At 41.8% G+C, this 22058-nt stretch overlaps 2 protein-coding genes across 2 annotated transcripts; both read right to left on the reverse strand.

Annotated features, from left to right (window-relative positions):
• Nucleotides 1-1635: 1635 nt before the first annotated feature.
• On the reverse strand, nucleotides 1636-19919 carry LOC756521 (PDZ domain-containing protein 11). The gene is made up of 6 exons (XM_030981153.1): nucleotides 19832-19919; nucleotides 7241-7370; nucleotides 6738-6881; nucleotides 6140-6238; nucleotides 5230-5290; nucleotides 1636-4334 (listed from the first exon to the last, which is right to left on the reverse strand). Exons 2-6 carry the CDS (start codon nucleotides 7346-7348, stop codon nucleotides 4285-4287), a joined length of 462 nt encoding a protein of 153 aa, XP_030837013.1. The 5' UTR covers nucleotides 7349-7370; nucleotides 19832-19919; the 3' UTR covers nucleotides 1636-4284.
• Nucleotides 8664-9484, reverse strand: LOC105441457 (3'-5' ssDNA/RNA exonuclease TatD-like). The gene has a single exon (XM_011672572.2). It carries the CDS (start codon nucleotides 9437-9439, stop codon nucleotides 8723-8725), a length of 717 nt encoding a protein of 238 aa, XP_011670874.2. The 5' UTR covers nucleotides 9440-9484; the 3' UTR covers nucleotides 8664-8722.
• Nucleotides 19920-22058: the final 2139 nt, after the last annotated feature.

Here is a 22058-nt window from a genome sequence, read left to right on the forward strand (position 1 = left end):
GGTTATTTTGCACACACAGAGTGAGAGAGAGAGAGAGAGAGAGAGAGAGACAGACAAAGACAAACAGAGAGAGACAGACAGAGAGACAGACAGACAGAGAGAGAGAGACAGACGGAGACAAACGGAGAGAGAGAGACAGACAAAGACAAACAGAGAGAGACAGACAGAGAGACAGACAGACAGAGAGAGAGAGACAGACAGACGGAGACAAACATAGAGAGAGATATAGACAGAGACAAACAGAGGGAGAGGGAGTATAAATGAAGAAAAAAAATGGGAATACATGAGGAGGGACAGCAAAATAAATGAAATGAAAGAAAGAAAAGAAGCAAGAGTAAAGAGTGTGTGTGAGAGAGGAGCTATGGAGACAAATGGAAAGGGAACTATTATAATATGGAACCGACACTATTGTTAAAAAAAAATAAGACTTCAGATTTACTCCTGTTTATAAGACCTAAGAAGATGTACTGGGCTTCCATTTCTTCCCACCTCCAATGTATATCTGGTCCCCCCCCCCATAAATATGCATGGTGACATGTCAGGCGCGTACGCAGGGGGGTGTTTAGGGGGTTAAACCCCCCCCTTTGGTATTTTTAAGTGTGTAAACCCCCCTAAAAAATCCCTAAACCCCCCCCCCCCCCCCCCCTTTGGATTTTTTTTTTTTTTTTTTTAAATTATTAAAAATAAAAAAATAAGAAAAAAAAAAAAAATTACCCCCATGGCTGACCTAAGAAAGGTGACCTTACCCCCCCCCCCCCCAACGGAGCAAAATGTCAAATTTTCAAATTTCGAGACAAAAAAAAAAAAAAAAGTGTCCTCTTACCCCCCCCCCCCCCCCCCCCCCCCCCCCCCCTCCCACTGAGCGACTTTTCGGCTGGCTGAGACGTTGCGATTTTTTTTGGACTCCTAAAAAAAAAAAAAAAAGTGTCCGCTTACCCCCCCCCCCCCCCCCCCTCACTGAGCGACTTTTCGGCTGGCTGAGTCGTTGCGATTTTTTTTGGACTCCTAAAAAAAAAAAAAAAAGTGGCCGCTTACCCCCCCCCCCCCCCCCCCCCCCCCCCCCCCCCCCACTGAGCGACTTTTTGGCCGGCTCGATTTTCAAATTTTCCTGAGTCGTTACGAAATTTTGGACCCGATTTTAAAACCCCCCCCTTGAAAAAATCCTGCGTACGCCACTGTGACATGTTGCCGCTCTCTAACTTTGGAACAGCCTCCCTCCCCATCCATATCCACAGTGCTCAATCCCTACACAACTTAAACCATTTTAAAAACACACTTATTTAAATCCCTCTAAGCAATTCTCTCTTTAACAAAAAATATATATCTATGCTTATATTTTGTAGTTCATACTACCGGTATATCAGCATCTTATATTATGTAATACATGCACTGGTATGAAGTGTTGTAATTTTGATGCCGTTGTCCTATTTCTCTATTGGGTAGAAGTACTATGCTTTACCTAATGGCTGCAAGGACAACAGCATCATGGCGCCTAGAAACATAGTATTAGGCACTTTAAAAATTCATCTTATTATTATTATTCATAGTTAATACTCTTTATATCATTTACCACATCATAAAGGGAGATTTACGAGGACAAAAGTCACAAAACTTAGACATAGTTGACATAACAAGTTGTTGGTTGTCTGCAAAACAAACATGGATGCATACATGATTTTATTCATACATTGAAAGACTGCACATAACTACAACTGTTCGGTTTTATTCATTGTTCTTGTGCCTTGTTCCTCATTCTATTGTGAATGAAATGTTACAAAACAATGCTTACATTCAAAGTGAAGCTCTACATTATAGCTCAAAATAATGAAAACACATACTGGTATATTTTTTCATCTTTCAATGGCAGTTTTCATGAGAATATAAAAGAAACTGCTGCCCTTCTTCCAATGTTTCAACAATATTTAATAGTACTGAGATAATCTAAATTGCTGCATCAACTTAGAAATGATTGTAACATCTGAGAATTATTTCAGAACTAAATCAAGGTGGTTTAATTTCATACTTTGAAAGATGCAATGCAACAAAATAAACTTAAGGAAATACCGTAAATCACTGTGTATAAGACGCACCTGTGTAAGTCGCTGATTTGTGCTTGTGAACTTGTCACAAATAATAGTAACAACGTCGTTTTTAAAACTAAAGATGACAGACAAATTTTCCTCTTTGTCCAAACAGAAATCCGGCCATACAGGTAGTGTTGTTCTAGTTTCCAAGTGGTGAGTCAACACACCATGGATGACCGGGTTGGGAGACATTGCAAGGTGGAGGGGCATAAATCGGCTCTTACAAAAACAAAAACAAATTGGTTTGTTTTCTTGTACCTGTGTATTAGACGCACCCCCAACTTTGAATTTTTTTCGGCAGGAAAAAGGTGCGTCTTAATATGCACAGAGATTTACGGTAACCAGATCGTGCCTCGCCCACCTGTGACCAAATTACATGAATGTTGGAAAAAAGCATCCCTGACCCGAGTTTGGTTTAATTTTGAACAACGTACCCCAGTATGCATAGTTACTAGTCATAAGAAAGTCTTGTGGGTAAACACTTACATTTGACCTAAAATGATCTTTGACCTTAGGATATGAACTCCAACATCACAAGGACATGAAGGTCCTTAATTTCAGGTCCAGCAAAAGGGAAATGAATTTCATTTCTCCCAAAACAATATAGATGCGCATAGAAAAACATGTCTCCACAAACTTCCATGACTTTGATCAAAACCGTGTTTCCAAGAATCGACAATCAGAATAAGAGTTTTACAAAACGGGTGATAAATTGTACAAAACATTAATCATGTAGCACCTATGAATTATCAATAAATACATATAATATCAAAGCTATAGAAAAGAGCCTGTGTTGCTAATATCTACTTCATTTCATTTCAATTAGTACTATACAAAGCACATTTGTGATAACATTTATGTAATCTGCTCCAAATGGCCAAATGCAATCCTATATAAAAAGACTATAAAAGAAGTTATGTTCTCCCACTTTTGGATCAATAATACATGCCACAGAGAAATATAAGTAAAGTCAAAAATCAAGTCGAGTAAAATCTAATATCGTTTACACAGATAAAAAGACAATACAAAATATATCAAACATTCATGATGGCAATGTATGTACACATATAAAAATTTAAGGCAGTGGATAATTTATAATTCTCAATTCTAAATAATGTATAAAAATGCCTTATGCACCTATAACGGTTATATTTAACTGAGCAAAGATAAATTTATCTCATAATATCATGACTATCAAATATTCCCTCCTCTTACTACGATTTAGGGCACCTCTTCTCTGATGTGGGTCCATGTCATGTCTTGGCACGATCAGTAGTGTCATTATCAGGAACTTTGCCAAGAAATATAAAGGTTAAAGTTCATGTTTCATGACAGCTCGATGGCAAGTTTCAGAACACCGTCAATTCACATGTAATCAAATTTTTTACCCCTATGTCACGATCAGTGTATGGTTACATTTTTACAGATCCTTTGCAAAATTGGACAAAAACTATATTACTTGTTTGGGAACTTTGGGTATCAAAAGGATATTCACAATATACAAGTGCAGTTAAAAATAGAATCTCTTTGTAGAGTATTATTATGGTTGCTGTTCTAATATTTATATAAAACATTAACATATATTTAATACAGTATTGTCTTTAGCTCTATCACTACCATATCCCTACCACAAACGAACAGGAGTTTGACTCGTAGTACTGTATATGAATACAACATTTCATCCCTTTGACAATTTAAGACTTATACTGCATTTGACAATGCATCTTTGATGCAGGCATACTTGCATATGTTTGAGATCTGAAATTCCTTCAACGATATCTGCTCACACATTCAAGAATTGTTGTTCACCCTACCAGGTAACCAGTAACCTCACTGGGGTCAAAAGGTGAAATGTTTTTTCGCTACAGTCTTGCCAAATAACAGTAGTGCTGTGGCAGGGATTCAAAACCTGTACTACTAGATCCAGTCTGGTGACTTAACCCCCTGACTACTGAATTATATTGCCATAGGCTTAAATACAGGGGCTACATGGTGCCAGCAGGCAATAGGTTAATGTCCACTAGATTACAGCACCTCTACATACATAAACAATATAAACACATCCTAACAAGACTAATGAAACCCTAAACAAATCTGTAAAATATGATAAATAATTTCAGCAGTGATAGTCATAAAGTTTACATCACAGTTTTATATAAAGCTTTGGATAACAAAAAAAGGCAAGGTTTGTTTCTCCACATCACTCAATGGGTGGGGCTTCCCCTGTCCTCTCGTATGTCTTGTAATAACCTGAAGAAGAAGAAGAAAAGAAGACACAATGAAAGAAAGAGGGGGATTAATTTGGTTAAGATGAATATATAAATGTTGTATAGTAAAAGGATTGGGGGAACCTTTCATTAAATTATTTAAAAAAAATAATCTTGCTCCAGTTTACAATAAAGGGAATCATAGTGAGTAACAATTGAAGAGGACACTGCTAATTTAGAATTTTTTCTGGAAACTTGAACTTTGTTGGTTTACCGAATTCATTTAGGATAGTTTTCAGTTGTTTCGTATTACAGTATTAAACTTGTCAAATCGTGTGTTTGCTTGAACACATTACATATATATGGGAACTGCACGTCAGGCTTCTGAACAGTCGAAGTCTGCTCACTCGCGTTTTAAAAATTGGGCTACAATTATATCCAGGATGATGCAATTGAGCAATTATGCCAGTGAAGTACTCTTTCTTAGTCATGAACAAAGTCAAATACCACTAAGGACAATACAAACATGCCTGACCTGTTCCTTTAATCTATGGATGGATACTGTGCCCATATTCATTTCATACTATGTTCCATAATAGTGAATCTGATCATACATGTAGAATATAAGAGAGAAGAAGGCACAGCCTGCATGGACCCCAATGAAATCCAACCCTTGTAATAAGTTCATTTGTATGAAAGCAGAAAAATAAGATAAACAGAATATCGGGAAATTACTTGATACACCCAATTTGAAGAGCCCATACCTATAGTGATTAAAACTTTCAAAAATTCACAACTTTCTCATTTTTTATCCGATTTTATTCAAACTTTAACCAGTCTATTCCTCTGATTGTTCTGCTTTCCTCTAGACAAGATTAGTTTGCTATCAGGGTTGGATTTCCCTTTAAGTATTAACCTAGATAATGACAGCCACTCACCATAAGGATAGTACTTCAGTCTTGCCTCTATTTCATCTAGATTCTTCAAGACCTTGATTGCCTGTAAATAAAGAGGAATGTTGAATACAAGTTACACTGAGAACCTATCATTTATGCATTAAAATAACATTCATTTCAAAGCAAAGGTGTATGTATATGTATTACATTGAACATCAAACATGTATTATTTTTTGTTTAGAGGGCAGCTCATTCAAATCCCTCTTAAATTTTGGTTGCCAGCTGGGTGACCTACACAATAGCTCATGTTGCAGAATTCAACTTTTGGTGGTCATTTTCAGTAAATAATTATAAATATGAGATTTTTCTAGGTTGCCAGCCAGACAAGATAGGCAGGACTTTGAGGTTGCTGTGCAGGATTTTATGTGGTCAATGGCATCTGGAAAACGGCTACCATTTTTAGCACTTCTTTTTGATCAGAATGAAAGGCTCATAGTAGTGGGTTCACATGGGGAATTGACACCATTACAGTGTTTATCCAATAAAAGGTGAGTGGATCGCAAAGTATGGCCTTCACTTTATGACCTACATGTCAGTTCACTAAGCAATTCTCATCATAATTAAAACATTCCCTCACTCATAAGATAAGAGGGTAAGCTGTAGTATTTTCTAGTGGGACAAATTTCGCTACCTGAGAAACCGGTTCACACATTGACTGGTAAATCAACCAAATCTAAGCCCGTCTTATAAAGAGTTGCGATTGATCAAAATAAATCCTCCAATCAATCGCAATTTTGCAGTCTCCGATCTCTCATGGACATAGTTGTGATTGATATCAATGGCAAATAATTTGTGATATCGATTCTTTGAAGAAATAAACATACACACAAACTACATGTACAATGTGGCTCTTAATAAAGCCCTTCTTGTACTCAGTAAACCATTTACTCACCTCATCATATGTGATGTTGGAGAAGTCAACGCTATTGATACTGAGGATAAGATCTCCTGGTTTCATACCAACTCTGAAGGCCACAGAATCAGGGATAACCTGAAAAATAAAAGAGTACAAAATAGTTACAGCTCATTGGTGCTCTGATGTTCATGGAATCAGAGATTATCTGAGAAATCCACATAAAATTAAAAGACCTCGCATGAAAAACAAGTTAAAGCAACAGTTATAACCCATTGACGGGCTGTCTTTCCTAAAATATTGTATTTACAACAGCCTACTGACAAATAATTTCAACCACTAGGAAAAGGAAATTTAATTTTTAATTTAATTAATTGAATTGATTAATTTGTAATTGGACATGAGCTTTCAACAGTTTACAGAAAAACAAGCGTGAAGAGTTTTTTTTAATGATGCAAAGTGTAATAAGCTTCACATTTCTGTATCTTATAACACAGAGCTCATTGAATACGTGCAAGTCCTTTGTTGCGCGCAGCTGACATTCATTTACGCGTAAAAACCTGTGGCAGCTTTTTGTGGCAGCCAGGGTGCTGGGCATACATGGGCACTCTAGCTATAGATATAGACTTCAACGTACCCCAGAAATGTAGATTCGGCAGCCGTAGTCAGCACCACCTCGTATACTGAATCCTAACTGCTCATTTGATTTTGATCTTCTGAATTTGACAGAGCGGAGGAGAAACTTGGACAGGTTGTTGTCGTAGTCTGGATGCCCGACCCTCTGTGAAGAAAAAGATATATCAGTAATGTTATGGGTTGTATAACTGTTTTATGAAGAAGTGAGATTTTTTTCAAGTTCATTATGAACTTACAGAGCTAAGACTGGTTCATTTTTTTTCTGCTACAAAGTACTGAAGATATGCAGAATATGAATGTATTTTAATATATCATTGGTGGAATTATTTGCTGGAAAAAATTGAAGCTATAGCTTTTATCATTCACAATTCTGAATCTAAATATTTTGCTTTCATAATACGGTTACAAAATTTGAAGGACTTCTCCCATATTAGAATAAACAAGTTTTTCTAAAATAGTATCCTTAAAAGAGGACAGGATTTAAGGATGCATTCATTGACTTACTTCTTTAGGTGGAATCCATGGAGGTGGTGTCTGGTATCTGGGAGGGAGATTAGCTTGGTTGAATGCTGCCTCGTTGTGAGGAACCATGGGAAACGTTTCATAACTCATCTTGGTCAATCATGTGTCGCTCCTGAATACAGAAAATAAAGAAAGAAAAGAAAGCAAAGAGTGACAACTTTGATAGAAATTGGAGGAATCATTCCAAGGCAAGGGGTATCAAGACCACTAAAATCATGAAATATTGTGCCATTGTGAACAATAGCCACCTTTGGTATCAACATCAGTTCATGCATAAAGGAGAGTCCAAAATAGGCAAATCAAATTGGTTTGCTACTCAGATAATGTTATGTATCACTAATCTATTAAAAAATGTAACTAACAAAATATATTTTAAATACTTTCTATTTCCAACACATGAAACCTTTTTAAAACTGTGGTGCACAACAATATACATTTAAGTACATCAGAGAAAGTTGACATGAATCTCGCTGGCTATTACTGTTACCGGTAAGCGTTTAAATCCTTGGTAATTCTTTCTTTTATTTTTACTCTTTTTTAATAATCTAAAGTAAAATCTACTCACCAGAGTCGTCACTATATGTCAGAATCCGTCGATGCTGTCCTTTGCTGGTTGCTGTGATGATCTCCGTTGCTTGTAGTGCACTCCGATGCGTAGTCTATACTTCTGTTATCTGGTTACTGGTAATTCTGCCCCGACGGTGTGCGGATAACCTGCTTATATAGGACGCACGCATGTACGTGCTAATCAAGTATGGAACGCCATCCAACGCACGCACATGCGTGCGGTCCATATTAATAATTCCCCATATTCCTCCCAACTGAATAGATTAAATTATACTCTATATTTATCATGTTCCAAATTAAAGGCACTAAAAAATCCCATAACTTTCACAAACAGATCGCCTGTCTGCATTTGACTATCCAGACATCTATGACTGGAAAACGAAATTCCACTTTTCATTTTTCTAACTAATTTTATAACATTACCATCTGTTAGGAAAAAGGAATATAGATCATAGATCCTGATAGCACTTAGGACCGTGCATCTCAGATCCATGAATTGAACAATACTATACTTGTATTATACCTTGTCATTATTTATATGTATAATGTCTAATGTATCCATTTTACTCAATACTACTTGTATTATGTATTCATGTAAAGTGTATTGATATAGTAATCAATAATAAAGCAATAATAGCTAGTTCTTATATAGCTCTCTTCAGTACTGACTGACTTGCTTATTTTAACATAACTAACTTAATATATTAATATAATATTGCTTATTTACTCAATTACTTAACTTATTTACTTAACTAACTTATATTATTCATTTATATCCCGAATCATTTATCCGCAGATATCCCAATCCCAAAACTAGAGAGGATCCGAGAGACTCGGAGCTAATCCCCCTAGTGGGAAAGGTAAAACTGCGGAAAAAAGGGAAATAAATGAGCTTATTTAGCCAAATATGCCATACAGCGCTTGCCCATTCCTTACTGTCTGTCTCATCAGGTCAGCTAGGGGCAGCCCCCGCAGATCTGCGACTATCGCCCCCACATCACCCAGGAAGTCTGGTGAATTATCACCCATTCCTGGATGAGGGGGGAGATGGGGAGAATCGGTCTCCAAGACCACGCGATCTGCGGCCACCGCCCGCAACCCCCTGACCTGTGATGCATTGAAATGCCGGGCCAACCCCGTAAAACCAAAATAACAATGGGGGAAGGCTATGGCCCAGGCTTTCACCTGTACTTCATCAGAGTTATAACAGTGTAAATGGATCCTCTGAAGTGGGGAGCATTGTCTGGTGAGTAGCCTCCGGCTCAACTTGTGCACCGCATAGCTTGTGTCTGCGTGTGCCCCCCCTCGTAAGTGCAAGATGAGGACCCTCCCCTGGGTGCCCTGACCTAGAAGGCGAAGGAACAGCGCCTCCTGGTCAGGCCACCGTTGGGAAGGGACAGAGAAGTCGAAACCGACTTCACTCATCCCAACTACGAGGGGGTTCTGCAACAGGGCGACAAATGTACCCCAATCTTCTTCCGTGTATGTTGTTGCATGCTTGGGATGAATTCCAAGGGCTAGCTTCCAGCCACTACCCCCAACCGGTGACTGTAAGGCTAGCACCCGACTAAGGAAGTTGGGTTCCCTGTAAGTAGTGGGGTCACAAAAGTTCATAACCCCCCCAACCAACCCTATCGGGTGCTCAGGCAAGATGTTAGACTGCCGACGCCTGCCCCCATACCATCCACACCTATCCGGGTGAAAATGAGAATCGAACCCGGACAGTGGGATGGCATTCGGAGGGCTGGAAGCCATGATCCGGCTCATATATTGGAGCATGCCTCTCCCTCTACCCCCCAGCATGGGTGGGTTCTCTCGAGCCTCAAACCCTGCCCTCGTCCCGGGAGGAGGTGGGCTCCTCAAAGGAGGAGCACCAAGCCTCCTACCCATACCCCCTGGAGGTGGAGGTGGGTTCCTCCCCCTACCAAGCCCCCTACCAAGTCCTCTATCAACAAACCCTCTCCCCCTTCCTACTGTAGTGGGTGGGCAATTGACAAAAGCCCCACGCCCCCTACCAAACCCCCTCTTGGGACGAGTATGTATACCCGAAGCTCCGGCTGGGGCAAGGGGAACTCCTCCAGTGGCCGAAGCCGACTGAGGCGAATCCCTCGTCCCAGCACGGAGCTTGCCCTTCAACCGTCGGAGTTTACGGAGCCAAGTTCTCTTACGGGCTGACCCTGAGGGTGGGATTGGCCCCATCCTTGCTCTTAACGGGTCGTCTCCCCCCTCGATTACCGGGTCTCCCCCCCCAACTTCCTCCGGAACTTCCTCCAATGCCTCGCCGGCATGTACTTCCATCGCGTCGTCAGGATCCATAACTGCAAAGGAGAAAGGAAATGGGTTACCTACACTTGCAGAAAGGACAAAAATACTTATCCATACTCATTCCCTCTGCCGGGGTAACACCAACACACTCACCATGGAACCATTCATCGCACCCATCACACTGAATCATAAGGGAACCATCGTCAGGCGTCCTGCAATAACAGTATTTTTCCTTTCTCCAGTTGGGATTGGGAAGTTCACTATGATCAGAGCACTTCTTCAACTGATCATGGTTTAAGGTCAGGGCCTTGTTACGGTATACCACTCGGTATACATAGGGTGTGTATCTTTGTACGATCAAAGCTGGACCCCTCCAGGGAGATTGCAGTTTCCTGCATTTTCCCTTGGGGGTCGCCAAATCCAAAAGGTACACCCTATCACCCTCCTTAAACTGACGTACATATACCTTTACGTCATAATCCCGCTTCATCCGTCGCTGCGTCGACCTGAGGGTAGCTCTCGCAGCATTATGTGCATTATGAATACTTTCTACCAGCTTCGCTGAATATTCATCAAGTGAGCGGTCAGGGACAGATGGGGGAAGGGGAAAAACTAACTCTGCTGGCTGATTGGTTTCACGCCCCAACATCAATTGATTGGGCGTGAATCCAGTACTTCGATTAACGGTAGAGCGAATGGCCCCAGCTATTTGAGCGAGATTACGATCCCACTGGTTCTGGGACTTCCCAATGTAACATCTGACCGCATCCATTAATGTCCGATTGAAGCGTTCAACTTGGCCATTAGCTGAGGGTCGGTACGGGGTAGTCCTAGCCTTGTGTATGTGTAACAACTTACACATGTTTACAAATAGCTTACTCTGAAAGTTCCTGCCCTGATCCGTGAATATCTGAAATGGGTATCCAAACCGACAGAAAAATTCACTTACCGCAGCGTGGGCAGTTACCTCAGCCGTCTGGGAGGGCAAGGGGACACATTCGACCCACTTAGTAAACTGGTCCACCATCATCAGGATGTACTCATTCCCTTGTGAGGTTTTAGGCAGTGGGCCCATGAAATCCAGATGGACTCGCTCCATGGGGGCTCCCGCATGATAGTTTATCATGGGGTGCTTCCCATACCTCACCGCCTTCTTATTTAGGTTGCAGGTGGCACACCTTCTGATGTACTCCTGGATGTCCCTAGACATTCCATACCAGAAGTATTTGGACTTCAGTTTACTCGTCGTACGATTCACACCAGCATGCGCGGCTGAGGGAAGGTCATGATTCAACTTCATCACCTCCTCGCGCAAGGACTGTGGCACAACTAGCTGGGTGTCATCATCTTTTTTCCTCCAGATGACACCCTCCTTGATGAAAAATAGCTCTCGGTTTATCCAGAGGTTTTTTCCAGCGGGGTCCCATAAAAGAATGATACCCTCATCTGGTTCCTCTTTACTAACCAACCACTGACGCAGGGGTGTCAATTGATCGTCGGACTCCTGTTCTTTCCGGAGAACTTCCATCGAGGTGAGATCGACGTCAGGCCGGAGATCGGTATTGTCAATTGTCACCCCATTGACCTTAACAGAGAAGGGGCCATCCATATGACCAATATCTAAATGAGTGATCAGGAGGTCCTCATCATCTCTGGGGGTAAGAGTTACTACTTCCGAGACCTTATTTCTCTGTGCAAGTCGGATTACATCGTCCACAGTATCTGTGAATTTTGCCCAGTTCTTATGAGCATTCATGCAGTATGAACAACCACCACAAGGCAAACTTTCAGGATCGGTACCCAATCGGTAATTTTCACAGAGGAATTCACCGTCGGGTATCCGAGATAATGCATCTGCATTCTGGTGTTTCTTGCCGGGTCGGTGTTTGACTGCCATGTCATATTGACCCAATTCTTCGAGCCAACGAGCTAACTGCCCTTGTGGCTCCTTGAAGTTCATTAACCACGTCAAACTTCCATGGTCCGTACGTACCGTGAATGGCTTGCCCAGCAGATAGTGTCTATACTGCCGGGTAAACCTTAACACTGCCAGGAGCTCCCGTCTGGTAACACAGTAACGTCGCTGTTCGGGGGATAAGGAAAAACTACTATATGAAATAGTTCGTTCTTGTCCCTCCTGAACTTGAGAAAGCACAGCACCAATGGCGATCCCTGACGCATCGGTATCCAGAATGAACGGATCCACAGAGTTGGGTAGTGCAAGTACAGGGGCGGTGGTCATTAGTCTTTTGACTCGATTGAAAGCATCTTGATGCTTTTCTTCCCAATGGAACTTATTCTTGCCCGTAAGACCATATAATGGTCCTACTACTTGGGCATAGTCTTTAAGGAAGATTCGATGGTAATTCACAAGACCGAGGAGCTGCTCCACCTCTCTAGTACATTTAGGGGTCGGCCAGCCCACTACGGCTTGTATGTGTTCTTCCTTAAGGTGTAGACCACTTCCATCCACCTCTCTGCCCAGAAACTCTACCCGGCGTTGGAAGAGGGCACATTTCTTTGGCTTTAACTTGAGCTTAAAGTCCCTAAAACGCTCCAACACCTTCCTGATATTGTTGACGTGATCGGAAAACGAGGTGCCAAGGACTACTACATCATCCAAGAAGGCTAATGCAATGTCCCAAGTCAATCCCCTAAGGATGAGGTTCATTGCTCTAGAGAATGTAGCTGGGGCGTTGCATAGACCAAAACCCATACGAACAAACTCATATAGCCCATATTTGGTGATGAATGCTGTCTTCTCACGGTCTTCTTCCCTGAGATTAATCTGCCAATAAGCCGAGTTGGCATCCAGTTTCGAAAACCATGTATTCTCGGCTAGAGTATCCAAACACTCTTCAATGCAAGGAAGGGGGTAGACGTCCTTTTTCGTAACATTATTTAGTCTACGATAGTCTATACACCATCGGACGCTTCCATCTCGCTTCCTAATCAGTACAGGGGCTGATGCCCATGGTGACATTGAAGGTCGGATAACTTCAGCTGACAGCATTTTATTCAGGCATGCTCGTTCCTCCTGTGCAAAGTTCATGGGAGTGCGCCTCATTCTCTGCTTAATGGGGGCAGCCCCGCCTGTATCAATTGAATGAGTAATTGTCGTAAAATTACCCAAATCAAATTCGTCTCTGGCGAAGACACATTCAAATTCTATCAACAAGCCCTTCAATATTCCCTGTTCTTCTGGGATTAAAGACTCGGAAGAACGTTCCCAAAGATCCTGCAGATGGAAGGGAATTGGTGCATCCCCTATCAAATCTACTTGACGGATCTTCTGGGCTGGAATATCTGACTCGGTGTGTTCCATAACAGAGGCTCCGAGAGCTTCACCAATGAGTTTCCCTTTTTTCCATTTTAGAAACACATTAGTTGCATTAAGAGCATACAACTGTATTGAACCCTTCCCACCATGTAGAGTACGCGGGACAAACCCGGCCAAGGCTACAACCGGCTCCACAATGAATTGGTCCATCATATGTAATGAATCGAGAGTGCATCGCACCCGTTTGACCGTCATCGGGGGAATGGTTACTGACTTCGCAAGGAATACTCGAGACGTATTCGCATCTTCGCCACAAGTCATTTTAATACACTCATCCTGAAAGGTTAATAAGGAGTCCGGTATATTGATGTATGCACGATGTTTCTGCAGGAGGTCTGCTCCTAACAACATATCATCATCGATTGGGGCAACATAAACATGTTCACTGAATTTGCTGCCACCCAAAATCAAATCAACCGGTCCCACAATCATTCCAGTCATGTTCATATTCCTACCAGCAGTATGCAAAACAACAGTCTTGACAACTGGGGGAACGGGGTGAAGTGTTCGATAGATTCTATCGGATATAATAGTCACCTCTGCAGCCGTGTCTACTACTGCCCGAATGGGCTTGTCGCCCATCCATATGCTTACACTGAAAGTAGATGGTGATTTAATGCGGCAAACTACTACGTCCGTTTCCAGTTTTGGGTTGTCAGGATTCTGACTGGTAGGCGGTGGCCAGGGGGGTACCAGCCATGGACTTGGCTCCATCGGAGGCCTGATCCCATGGGTCGCACTCTCGGAAGGGGAGGGCGAAGGAAGCTCTTTCTGACTAGAAGTTGGGTTGGGAACTTCCCTCGGCCCTTCCACTTTACCGATGCTATTCTGGCCGCCACCAATCGGTTTGGATTCGTGGATGTTATTAATAATCGTAACATCAGGGGAAACACCATTAATCCCTGTTTCTGGGGGAGGCGAATCCCTTCCAAATGCTACAGCATTGTCCGCTGGTCCACCCTTGTCCAACCCCACAGCTGGATAGGGGTCCTCACTCCTCAGGATCGGGGCTGGACCTCCTCCGCCGATCCAGAGTCGTTTCCCGGGTCCTCGGAGACAAAGGAAACCTTCAGCCCGGGACTTCTCTCGGGACATTCTAATTTAAAATGCCCTAATTTCCCGCACTGGTAGCAAGCCATACTCCGGCCCGGTGAGAAATTCCCCTGGGCGGGAGAGGCTCTGCCCCTGAAGCGGGCGGGAGAAGCTTGTGATTTCCTCACACTCTCAACCAGACTCTGTACTGTCGTCTGTAAAGGCCCCATCACTGCAAGGGACGTCTTCAATGATTCAACAAGTTGAATCACCGAGTCCATCTTGCCCTCCAGAGAAGCAACCCTCTTTTCCAAACCGCCTTGTGCCGGAGGGGTTGTTGTGGGCAAGATCGATTTTCTGACAGTGGAAGCCTCAATGGACTGTGAGACTTGTCTCACTTCCTTCCTGGGCTTCCCATAGATGGCCTTATGAGAGTGCTGGTACCACTTGACCAGATCAACTGCCTCCTCTACGGTCTTAGGACGAGAATTCAAGGCATGTTGACCTGCCTCTTTGTCCGCGGAACCTTGGCAAAAACGCATGACGACCTGGCGTTGAATGTAGTGCTCCGGCAAATCGGGAAATGCCTGGGAGGCTAAAGTTGATAGCCTGGCAGCCCACTCAACGATATCCTCCTCGGGGATCTGCCTGGCATAAGAAAATTGCATTTGAGACACTTCAGGTAATTCCCGAGAAGTGAAACGCCTCTCCAATTTTCCTACCAGTACCTCATATGTGGTGCCGGGTTCCCGCTCAAGCAAAGTAGCCACATATATACTAGCATCCCCATCCAGGGCCCAAGACAAGTAATTGCGAGATTGTTTGGAGTCCCAACCACTCTCGCTGGCGTATAGCCTGAATTTGGCGATAAACGCCTGCCAGTTCCCAGTCCCATTGAAGGCAATGGACTTGGGAAGAGACACCAGTTTTACGCTCCTCCCTTCATCCATGGTCGCTCTCATGGGTCTGGGCGAGTGATGGTAAACCGTCCTTCTCACACGGGGTGGCAATTCGAAGTCTACACCCTCGCTACTCTCCTCTCTCTGATCCCGCCTAGGCAGATCATGCGACCTACGGGGGGATCTTCGATATGGGGAAGGAGATTTATGCCTGTGGCCTCTAGATTCACTACGGTCACTCCGGTGACTTCGAGGGGAATCCTGGTCATAATAGTGATATCTCGATTCTCTATCATGATCGTACCGGCCTTCCCTCCGGTTTTGAGGTGAATCGACACGCCTCCCTCTGCGAGCGGATCGAGGGGAATCATGGCGACTCCCTCGGCGATCCGATCGAGGGGAATGATGGCGACTTCCCCTGCGATCTGATCGAGGGGAATCATAGCGGCTCCCTCTGCGATCCGATCGAGGGGAGTCACGGCGACTCCCTCTACGCTCCGATCGAGGGGAATCATGGCGACTCCCCCTACGCTCCGATCGAGGGGAATCATAGCGGCTCCCTCTGCGATCTGATTGAGGGGAGTCATGGCGGCTCCCTCTGCGATCTGATCGAGGGGAATCATAGCGGCTCCCTCTGCGATCTGATTGAGGGGAGTCATGGCGGCTCCCTCTGCGATCTGATCGAGGGGAGTCATGGCGACTCCCTCTGCGATCTGTCTCGCCCCTACTTTCGTACTGGTCACGGCCCTGCCGCGACCTTCGAGGGGGAGAATCTGAATAGAGACCCTCGTCATCATAATCTCTCCGAGAGTCCTTGCGATCCTTGCGATCCGGTGAAGAAACCGGAGAAACCCTCTCCCGAGTCGAAGACTTATACTTCTTGGGCGAATCGAAACTAACAGCCTTATGTTGTGGAGAGGTCTCGCGGTCAATAGCTTTCGCCTTCTCCCTTGGGTTGTCCTCAGTCACCTTTGACTGGCTTCCCTCCCCTTCCGTCGGGTTCACAATGTGAGCTGGTAACGCATCCTTAGGATACGCATCAAACGGATACGGAGAAGGTGGCCGACTGGCTTCGGGTGTGGGAGTATCCCTAGAAGGAGACCGCTCACCACTAACGCTCAATCTCTCCGTAAAAGGCGCAAAATCGAAGTGCTCGATAATCTCAGAGGGGTTCCTTATATGAGGAATCTCTACAAGCGACTCTGCGGTGATGTCACTCGCCTCTCGAAGAGCCAGAATCCGGTCGGCTAAAGTCCTGCCGATGCCGGGAACCTGCAACAGCTCTTCTACCTTACAAAAATTAATTTGTATCTTCGGCATGATACAATACAACTAACTTACGTACCAACCTGAAAAAACTGACTAAGTACTACAATATTGCGCTAGAATTGTTCAATCAGGCGAACAATCCTTTACTAACTTAGTATTAAAATGTTACACAAAAATTGTTCAATCAAGCAAACAATTCTTTACTAACTTAGTATACAAATATTGCGCAAGAATTGCTCAATCAAGCGAACAATCCTTTACTACTTAGTATTACAATATTGCGCAAGAATTGCTCAATCAAACAAACAATTCTTTACTAACTTAGTATTACAATACTGCGCAAGAATTGCTCAATCAAACAAGCAATTCTTTACTAACCTAGTATTACAATATTTCACAAGAATTGCTCAATCAACCAAACAACTCTTTACTAACTTACTATACAAATATTACGTGAGAATTGTTCAATCAAACGAACAATTCTTCACTAACTTACTATTAAAATATTACGCGAGAATTGTTCAATCAGGCGAACAATTATTTACTATTCTGTTATACAGAATGTTAATTTACAAACGGAGACTTTTCCTGATAAACAAACCCAAATAATTTCAATCCAAATTCACACTCAAATATTCAAACCTTCAAACATTCAAGTACAGAATTTAATTCAAAGAAGGAGACTTGTCCTCAAATAATTCAAACTCAAACCCAAATATTCAAACACAATATTCAAGGCCGCTGATAAAGTCCCTATGTCCCTGGCTGTGGACACTCAGACTAAATTCAACCGCTTAAATGAATTTGTATTCTTTAAAGATATTTGTATGTCCCCGCAATATATCTTTGGCGGAGTAACTTACCCTACGATTAATAAATTAATTAACTTCCTATCAATAAATTTAAATACAATATATTCAAACACAATATTCACAGCCGTTGATTAGGTCACTATGTCACTGCTTTAACATTCAGACCCAATTCAACAGCTTAATAAACTTGTATTTTTAAATATATATTTGTATTCACTACAGTAACTTAAACTACGATTTATAAAATATAAACCCTAACAGTATATTTAATTATATGCCCAATAAATCATTCGGAGCGAGAAGCCCGTTACTTAAAATTGTAAGAGGGCAACTCTGCTTCCAAACTGATTAATTGTAAGAGGGCAACTCTAATTCAAAAAATGATTAATTAAATTAGCGATGATTAATTAAATTAGCGATGATTTATTAAATTAGCGATGATTTATTAAATTAGCGATGATTTAATTCCAGCAACAATGCAATAACAAACCACTGTGGTTCACTCTCCCTCCCCACTCACAAAAAATCGGCACTCCGAAATTGGGTGGAAAATACAATTTCAACAAGAGGTGAATGAACCCTAAATCACACCAAGCAAATACTTTCACTCCCAAACAATCAAAAATATCAAAGATAATACGCCAAAGCCAAGGTAAATGAAGGGATAAACCCAGCCTCAAACAATCACTCATACAAGGTACGCACCCGAAAAAACTCCACCCCAGTATAACAATAAGCTACCATAGGGTGCGAGCCTGGGCGCAGTACACAAAAGAAAGAATGCAATAACAGCGTCTAGGGCGTGCCGACGTAGCGTCCCCTGCCACACCCAAAATTAAAAAATCGCGAAGAAAACTGCCTTCAAACCACCACTCCACGGAAAAAAATCTAAAAATATAACCTCCAATCAATCAAAAGCAAAAATAACAAGCAATACTACTAACCTGTTATACTAGCTCGGTGGATCCACGAACTTGTCCGTGATTACGCCGTACACATGTACAAGCCAAAATACGGCACGCACATGTCAACCACAAACTAACGTACACAATACAAGAATCAAGTCACACACTCAATAATACAAATATCAACGATAATTCGTCAATTAAATAGCGCAGGAACGAAGTCTCGCAGCGCCACTAAAGTAAAATCTACTCACCAGAGTCGTCACTATATGTCAGAATCCGTCGATGCTGTCCTTTGCTGGTTGCTGTGATGATCTCCGTTGCTTGTAGTGCACTCCGATGCGTAGTCTATACTTCTGTTATCTGGTTACTGGTAATTCTGCCCCGACGGTGTGCGGATAACCTGCTTATATAGGACGCACGCATGTACGTGCTAATCAAGTATGGAACGCCATCCAACGCACGCACATGCGTGCGGTCCATATTAATAATTCCCCATAAATCTATTGATTTCCTTAGAGTTAGATTTAAATTAAATTGACAAAGCAAACCTAAGTCATCATACATAAACAAGATGTTGGTACATGTAAATAGGATTTTTCATTTCTTCATAGTTCATACCATTCCACCTATTCTTTACACTTTCAAACATTTTAAATACAAAATACAAAACATTGGTTGGGGTTAATCAGGATGACACAATTACTTTTACCGAAATTAATGAAGACAATTCACATGATGAATCAAAAGTTATCATTTAATTGTGAGTTCCATAAACCTAATGACTTTGTGTTTGTAAGATATCTGAAATTTCCACAACTTGAACATGATTGTCTTTATGAGAGGTTTTTTTTATGTGTAATGTACGGCTGCAAAGCTCAACGGCCTTCTCGATGACAAATTTGGACATTGACTAATTTAAATTAAAGGCACATTCAAAGTAGAACAGGCTCCATCTCACTCTCTCACTCAAACTCAAGCTTGGTCTAAAACACGGTAGATAAGTTCAACAGGCGCGCGCCTGCCCGCAACCCACCATCGGCATTCACTTGTATTGTGCAGTGGTTTGCCGTGAAACCTGTGAAAAAGTGTATACTAATTACTAATTAACAGTAATATCAACGTTTTTCCGAAAAATACTCCAAAAATAACAAGAAAATCAACACAAAACAGGTAATAAACATAGCGAAGTTTAACTCATGATCTTATTTGGACATTTAATGAATATTTACTTCATTTTGGGTATGTTTTAGTAGGCCATCTCCTCGCCGGAGTTACAACTTACAAGTCAAATTTTGGATAGGCTTCTGAACTAGCGCCCTGACATCTCCATTCATTCTTGCAAACACAAAGTTAAGCTTATGGGACCACACAATGAGTTATTATTCAAAGAACGACACGCCTAACTCGATCTCGATTTGGTAAACTTATGTTGTCTTTCTGACTTAGATTCAATAAAAATACAAAGATGTAGTCTATATTACCTCGCTGGTATATGTTCTTGACACAAGAGTGAAAAAGAGGATGCAAGACGTCAGATATGGCAGAGACAGAGTGAGAGTCACAGTTCAGAGCAGTAATAAATGAATACAATTGTGTGTTTACGTTTGTCGCCGATATATGAGATGGCGCTATAAATAATGATCGAGCGCTTCAAATGAGCATTAATTTTTACTTGGAAAAAAAAAAAAAAAGTTTTCTGGAGAGGCGGCGGTGACGGGGGGGGGGGGGGCATTGTGCCCCATTTTTTCCATTACCCCTAAAGTGCCACTTTGTACGTAGGAAAAGTGCCCCTTTTACTTTGATTATATAGTGCCCCTTCCCCTTTTCACCTCTGATAAGTGCCTCTTTTCAGGTACGAAAAGTGCCCCTTCTCGCTTTTGACACCACAAAATTGTGAAAAATGGGCTTTACTTTCAGAAAAATCCCCCAAATGACTCTTAAAAATTGGTAGGGGTTTTGAGGCTTGAGCGGCACACCCCCGTACACACCAAATCTAAAGTATTACCCCCCCCCCCTCCGGGCTTTTTCTTGGACAAGTTCCCATTTTCCTTTGCAATAAGTGTCCATATTTCGTTTTTACACGAGTGCACTTTTTAATCTCTACTAAGTGCCCCTTTTCAGGTACGAAAAGTGCCCCTTCTCACTTATATAAGATGTGAATGGGGGATTCACATCTAATATTTGCCCTATGTCAGAGCTGCCTCTTTAATCTTGACAAGTGCCCCTCTTCCTTAATTTGTAAGCAGTTCTCATTTCCCTTTTGATAACTACCCCTTTTTAGCTCGGATAATTAGCGCACCTTTTATTTTTGCATGTGCCCCTTTCCTTTTCTTTTCTAATAAGTGCCCCCATTTAACAAAAAAGAGCACCTTTATCTTCTCATAAATGTCGCTTTTCATTCTCATAAGTGCCCCCTTCACCTCCGACAATTGCCCCTATTCAAATCTGAGAGATGCTCGTTTTACTTTGACTTTTAAGTAGCTAGGCCTACCCCTGCTCTCTCCATCTCTGATGAGTGCCCATTTTCAACTCTAATAATTAACACCCCTATTAATATTTGATCGGTGCCCATTTTCTTTCAATATAATGTATATTTTCTTTTGCGATAAGTGCCATTTTTATACATTTTTTTGTTGATACATGCCTCTTTTCCTTTTTAATAATTTCCAGTTGCCCCTTTTCACATTTACATGATAAATGCCCCTTTTCCGTCGACAAATACCCATTTGCCATTCTCATAATGCCTTTTTCATCTCTGGTGAGACCCTCTTTTCAGGTGTGAGAAATGCCCCACTTTCACCTCTGATAATTACCTTTTGTACTTTGACACGTGCTTATTATATTTTCTAATAAGTGTCTCTATCCCTTTTGATAAGTGTCACCCTTTTCTCTCATCATTACACGTGCCCCTAATTTAAAGCGACTAAGAGCAATTTATATAGATGATACATTTATGTTACTTGGTCTTTTCAGTCGTCCATTATGAGAACGTGCTTATAACCCCATCAGGATCAGGGGCGGATCTAGCTTTCTGCCAAAATCGCGCTGACCGATATTTCGCTCATTAGACAAAAAACATTTTGCCCCCGATTTTTCAATTCGAAAAATAATGTTTGTTTTTTTTTTTTCTTCACTTGGCCGCCCTGGGGATTTTTTTTTTCTTCTTTAAAAGATTTAATTTTTCGCACTGCGACCTCACAAATCTTTAAAAATTCTTTTTTTTCATGATATAATAACTTCAATATTGTTATCAAATATGCATTGTGTTGGCACATGTTTTTCCGGTTTGATCCATATTATAGCTCTAATAACCAGTGTAATCAATAAAGTTATAGCTATAATAGCTAGCTAGCTATTTGTCGCCTATATGGGCAGGAAGAGCTAAATCGAGTTCCATGCATCTGTCTATCATTCTTATTTTCACTCTGGCCATTTGCTTCAATTTTTTAAAATCCTTTTGTAATAAATTCATAAAAAGTCTATAGCTATGAGAGGGAAAATCTCGAGGTGCGGTCCCACGTAAAGTCTTTTTTTTTTTTTTTTTTTTTTTTGAATAATAGAAATACTTCCCAATTAATGACCAAGAAGGCAAGTTTGGATTCGGTTAAGTTTACCCGTTTTTTTAGCGATGTGAAGGAGGTATATGAAAAATACACATTCATTATATTAGTGTTGGTATCTCGCCAATGACAAATGACCCTTGAGGCT

Source organism: Strongylocentrotus purpuratus, unplaced genomic scaffold, assembly GCF_000002235.5.
Source record: "Strongylocentrotus purpuratus isolate Spur 01 unplaced genomic scaffold, Spur_5.0 spur5_scaffold_11, whole genome shotgun sequence".
Taxonomy (NCBI): Eukaryota; Metazoa; Echinodermata; class Echinoidea; order Camarodonta; family Strongylocentrotidae; genus Strongylocentrotus; species Strongylocentrotus purpuratus.

What these genes read in the sequence shown, in the direction of transcription:
- LOC756521 (XM_030981153.1), bottom strand. Translation starts at nt 7,348, where the DNA reads ATGAGTTATGAAACGTTTCCCATGGTTCCTCACAACGAGGCAGCATTC. An exon ending in GCCGAATCTACATTTCTGGG is followed by an intron (nt 6,239 to 6,737) that starts GTACGTTGAAGT and finishes TTTATTTTTCAG; the next exon opens with GTTATCCCTGATTCTGTGGC. An exon ending in CCAACATCACATATGATGAG is followed by an intron (nt 5,291 to 6,139) that starts GTGAGTAAATGG and finishes CTTTATTTACAG; the next exon opens with GCAATCAAGGTCTTGAAGAA.
- LOC105441457 (XM_011672572.2), bottom strand. Translation starts at nt 9,439, where the DNA reads ATGAACTTTTGTGACCCCACTACTTACAGGGAACCCAACTTCCTTAGT.